The sequence below is a fragment of the Oryctolagus cuniculus genome, chromosome 18 (assembly GCF_051225735.1).
Source record: "Oryctolagus cuniculus isolate XC-2025 breed Fujian yellow rabbit chromosome 18, ASM5122573v1, whole genome shotgun sequence".
NCBI classification, from domain to species: domain Eukaryota; kingdom Metazoa; phylum Chordata; class Mammalia; order Lagomorpha; family Leporidae; genus Oryctolagus; species Oryctolagus cuniculus.
The window spans coordinates 26,961,384-26,966,102 of NC_142884.1; the positions used below are offsets into that span (position 1 = coordinate 26,961,384).

Here is a 4,719-nt window from a genome sequence, read left to right on the forward strand (position 1 = left end):
GAATGCCTGGGACTGGAACCACCACCCATATGGTGAGGGAAGTCTTGCAGCTGCAAGTTCACCTCCCCCACACAGGGGAGCGCAGCTGGGGCTGGCCGGAAGCTGGCCAGGAAGCAGCAGTGGGACAGGACTCTAGGCATTCTGACCTGTGATGCCCACATCCTAAGCAGCAGTGGAACCCACTGTGCCCCAGCACCTGCCCCGCACGTGAGTTCTTGCTGTGGCAGGACTGGGCTGGTAGAGGGAAGCTTGTGCTAAGGCGAGTTCTGCTTCCTTGGCTTGCTCTGCTCTCGTCCACCTGCACACGCTTGCCTTCTGCTGTCCACTGTGGCCAGGAGCAGCAAGAGGGCCTGGTGGGGAGCGCTGATGTGCTTGGGGCTCCCCAGGGTGCAGCCCAGCAGGAGCTGGGAGCCCAGTAGGAGCGACAGCCAGGCTCAGCCCCAGTGCACACTCGCCCCTGCGTGCTCGGGCTCGCCCTCCCGTCTTCAGTTCTCCATGGTTTCCCTCCCTTGTGGAGGGACGGGAGCTCCAGGAACATGAGGGCTGTCAGAGGAGCTGAGGGCGTGGCCTGCTTCTCCGAAGTCTCTAAACAAGGACACGTTCACATGGGTAGGAGAGGACTTCAATAAGTTCATGGATATTAGCATTTAAAGTGCACGGGCCAGGGTGGTGCTAACTTGCAATGATGGCATCCCATAGTGGAGAGCTGGTTCGAGTCCCAGCTGCTCAGCTTCGGATCCAGCTCTCTGCCAACAGGCCTGGGAAAGCAGTGGAAGACGGCCCCAATATGTGGGCCGCTGCTCCCGCATGGGAGTCACCGTTGGAATTCTGGTTCCTGACCTTCGCTTGGCATAGAACTGGACCTCAAGGACTTCTGGGGAATCAACCAGTAGATGAAGGATTTGTCTCTCTTTCACTGTCACTCTACATTTTGAATACATAAATAATTCCATTTTTTAAAGATTTATTTATTTATTTGAAAGTCAGAGTTACACAGAGAGAGGAGAGGCAGAGACAGAGAGAGAGGTCTTCCATCTGCTCGTTCACTCCCCAGATGGCCACAACCGCCAGAGCTGTGCCGATCCAAAGCCAGGAGCCAGGAGTTTCTTCTGTGCCTGCAGGGTCCTGAGCGGGTCTCTGCCTGAGGATGGGGGCTGTGGAACCACCCATCTCCCCAGGAACACGGGGAAGCTTGCTGCCGCTGGGCGCCGGGGTCACAAACTGGAGCAAACTCGTTTCCATGGAACAATTTAATACAGACTCAGCACCACCTGAGGGTGGCGGTGGGGGAGGGGGCGGGGAGGAGAGTACAGTGGCTCCTGGCACGGCTGTTGTCTTCCAGTGTCAGGGTGTCCTGGCCCCAGGAAGAGCCTGGGCGGTGGGGGCTCAACCAAGTGCATAGGATGCCGTGAAGACACACGGAAGGCTGCTGCCCAGCCTGGGCAGGACAGATGCTGGACTCAGCCTCTCTTCTAGGAGGCACCCATCATCCAGGTGCCCCGTGGAATAAGAGGTAAGGAGGCCTCTGGCCAGGGAGGGCATGCGGGCCTGGTCTCCCAGCCCAGGGCTGGCTCTGGCCGGCTCCAGCCCGTGACTGTCCCCAGAGTGCGTGGGGCTGCCATGCCAGTAGGGGGAAGTCTTCAGCCGTGGCCCCCAGGCGGGGACAGCCTGCATGGGCCCTGGTTCTGGGGGCTCCGAGGCCCGTGGAGGAGCCCACATCCACAGGCCCTCCCGGCTGCCAGCGTCGGAGGAGTCGTCCTCCCTGTGCTCTGGCCCGCTCAGGTTAGGGAGACTGGCGCACTGGCACAGGCCCTCCCACCTCCTCGAGTACTCTGGAGACTCCGTGGGGCTGGCAGAACCTGGAGACTCTGCGGTCCCCACAGGGGAGCCCAGGCCGAGGGGCTCTGGGCTGCCTTCCCAGCTCTCCTCCTCCTCCATGCCTTCCCTCTCGGAGATGCAGAGGCCAAAGCTTTCTGGAGGACGGATCATCACTGCATGGGTAGCGGGACCCCTGGTCTGCTCCCACACTGCCACTGTGTCCTGAATGGTGATTTTGGCCTTCGGAGCAGTGGGGGCAGGAACGTGCTTCTGGGAGACGCGAGCCTGCCCCAGGGGCCTGCTGCACCGTTTTATAGCCTTGGCTGCAAGAAGAGACACGGTTTGTTTACCACAGCCCCCGTCTGGCCTGCAGGGTGCTTGCCCCGACAAAACCCTGGGGTCCCCATCACCACGTGTGACGCTGAGGACTCTTCCAGGCTGCTGGCCCCAGACGGGAGGGTGTGTGCAGCCCGGGCCAGGGGAGCCCTGGGACACCACCAGCTCCTCCTGCACAGCCCCACAGGGTGGATGGCCCTGAACTCCCCACCTCACTCTCATCTCTGGGGACCGAGGCACCAACTCAGGACCCCGTCACCTACCCCACCTAACCTCCTGCGCCCTAACAGTGCATTGGCTGAGTTACCCACATCTGAGTCCCTCCTACATGGCTGGAAAGGAACTGAGCCTAAGATGATGGGGGTGAGAGCTGGGGCTGTAGGGCAGACATGAAGATCGGTTTAGGCCCTTGGGGACAGGGAATGCAGTTTCTAAAGAGGTGGCAGGGGTGCCCTGTGTCCTCTGCCCCTGGGCCACTGTCTCTTTCCTGGTGAGACTGGGCTGTCACCGCTACTGTCCTACGAGCACCCAGGGGAGGCAGCACCTGGAGGCACAGTGGGGCCTCCCCAGTGCCTGGACAGCCTGCACCTGGGCCTCCACTTAGAGCCTCAGAGCTGGGACAAACCCATCTCTGCTCTGCATGGGGACCCAGGCGCTCAGGTGCATGATGGCAGCAGCAGCAGGGGACGAGCACGGGGACCCCTCCCCACCGGAGCCCAGAGGCCAGCGATGCTCCGGGTCCCGCTGACTTCTGTTGGCCCGAGGCTAGAGCTGCGGAGCCCACACTCAGTTGCCCTTGAGTTCTGCCGCGGGGGCCCCCAGCGCCTGCCTCTGTGCCCAGCCCTGCTCACAGGAGTGCACTCGGCCCCCACAACTGGGCTCAGGGCACCTGGGCCTTCCAGGGGTTCTCAGATGGCTGAAGGGGATTCTCTGCCGGCCTGTTTCCCCCTCACTGCACAGGGTCTCCCACAGCCCCACCTCCCTCTAGCCCTGCCCACATGCAGGTGGGAACCCACCCACCTGTCCTAGGAGGGTCCTGTGTGCAGACAGTTGTGGTCATCGGGCCAGGATGTCTTGGGTGTCAAGCCAAGCACTGGAGGGACTGCTCAGGGGCCAATTGACAGTGGGATGACCCTGGCCACTTCTCCTTGTGGTCTGTGGGGGCCTGGGATTGGGGATGCAACAGGGGGATTCTCAGTGCCCTCCTGAAGGGAACCCAGGCCTCCCAAACCCCCTCATCCCTCCCTCAAGCCCTGCTCACGAGGGACAGGCAGGGGGACCCCCAGCTCCTCCGTCCCCAGCACCCGGGCCTCTGTGGGCCCTGAGGACTCACTGTTATGGATCTTGAGGGCCGTGTATGCCATGGCTGGGAGCACGTGCTCACCCTCCAGGATGTAGATGTCCCGCATCCTCAGAGCCAGGGGGAACGGCACCTGGGGACAGAGGCATTGGAGGACCCGCCGTCAGGGCCTCAGCAGGGCCCACAGGGGTGGGTGTGCAGTGTCACTACAGGGGACAGGGGGAGACTGCAGGAGCAGTGACCCAGGATATTGAGGATCTCTGTCTCTCTGCCTTTCAAAGAAATAGCAAGATCAATAGGGGCCTGTGCTCTGTACAGTAGGCTAAGCCTCCACCTGCCACACCGGCATCCTGTATGTGGCCAGTTTGCATCCCAGCTGCTCTCTTCCAAGCCAGCTCTCTGCTTATGGCCTTGGGAAGCAGTGGGAGATAGCCCAGGTGCTTGGGCCCCTGCACCCCTGTGAGAGACCTGGAAGAAGCTCCTGGCTTCTGACTTCAGAGCAGCTCAGCTCCTGCCACTGCAGCCATTTGGGGAGTGAACCAGCAGAGGAAGACCTTTCTCTATGTCTTTCTCTGTCTATAACTCTACCTCTCAAATACATAAAATATTTTTATTGAAGGACGGGGTGGAGCCAAGATGGTGGAATAGTGAGGGCACACACCGATAGTCCAGGAAAATTTAGTTTAATAAAAGTAGAGTTACGGTAGCCTCAGAAAAAGGATCAGGAAAAAACTGCAGAGGAAACTCTTCCGGATCTAGTGGCTGTGACTCGGAGGACCTACTGGGAGAACAAGGTTGCCCACTGCGCAGAAGCCGAGCTGCGGGAGCTGCATGGTCTGCGCGCCAGTGCAGGAAGGGGAGTGGATGTCACACAGACACCAGCAGGGAGAGCAGGGACGCCCAGGGCTCCGAGTCCACACATCGGTGCTGGAAGGGGAGGTGAGCTCAGTAACCTGAGACATTGGCGGGGAAATGGCGGTCAGAATCTAGAGGGGAGCGGGAAAGTTCACCAGACTGACTACAGGAGAGAAGGAAAAAAGGGGGGGGGTACTGGTACAGAGGAGTTTCTCTCTCTGCCAACCTTGCAAAGGCAAGCAAGAGACAAAGAGCAGGCCTTCACTCTGGATTTAGATAACAACTAGGGAGAGCTAAGGAACTGAGTCACTACAATTCAGTAGCCTAGGCAACCCAGTGGGAGTCCAGAGGAGAAACAGAGCCTGCACAGCCTCTTTGGGTAGAAGCCAGAGATCGGAAGCTAAATACCA

The 4,719-nt window shown here is 60.1% G+C and overlaps 1 protein-coding gene across 2 annotated transcripts; it reads right to left on the reverse strand.

Moving 5' to 3' along the window:
* Positions 1–826: 826 nt before the first annotated feature.
* Positions 827–3,608, reverse strand: LOC149120894 (uncharacterized). Of its 2 annotated transcripts, none has more exons than XR_016224701.1 (2): positions 3,175–3,399; positions 827–2,141 (listed from the first exon to the last, which is right to left on the reverse strand). XR_016224701.1 is itself a non-coding variant. In XM_089319120.1 (2 exons), the coding sequence occupies exons 1-2, from the start codon at positions 3,561–3,563 to the stop codon at positions 1,387–1,389; spliced, it is 831 nt and encodes a 276-aa protein (XP_089175246.1). In that variant the 5' UTR covers positions 3,564–3,608; the 3' UTR covers positions 827–1,386. The 2 variants fall into 2 exon arrangements, 1 of the variants encoding a protein (XP_089175246.1); XM_089319120.1 differs by lacking the exon at positions 3,175–3,399 and adding an exon at positions 3,488–3,608.
* Positions 3,609–4,719: the final 1,111 nt, after the last annotated feature.

What these genes read in the sequence shown, in the direction of transcription:
- LOC149120894 (XM_089319120.1), bottom strand. Translation starts at nt 3,563, where the DNA reads ATGCGGGACATCTACATCCTGGAGGGTGAGCACGTGCTCCCAGCCATG. An exon ending in GGCCCTCAAGATCCATAACA is followed by an intron (nt 2,142 to 3,487) that starts GTGAGTCCTCAG and finishes CTCTTCTTGCAG; the next exon opens with CCAAGGCTATAAAACGGTGC.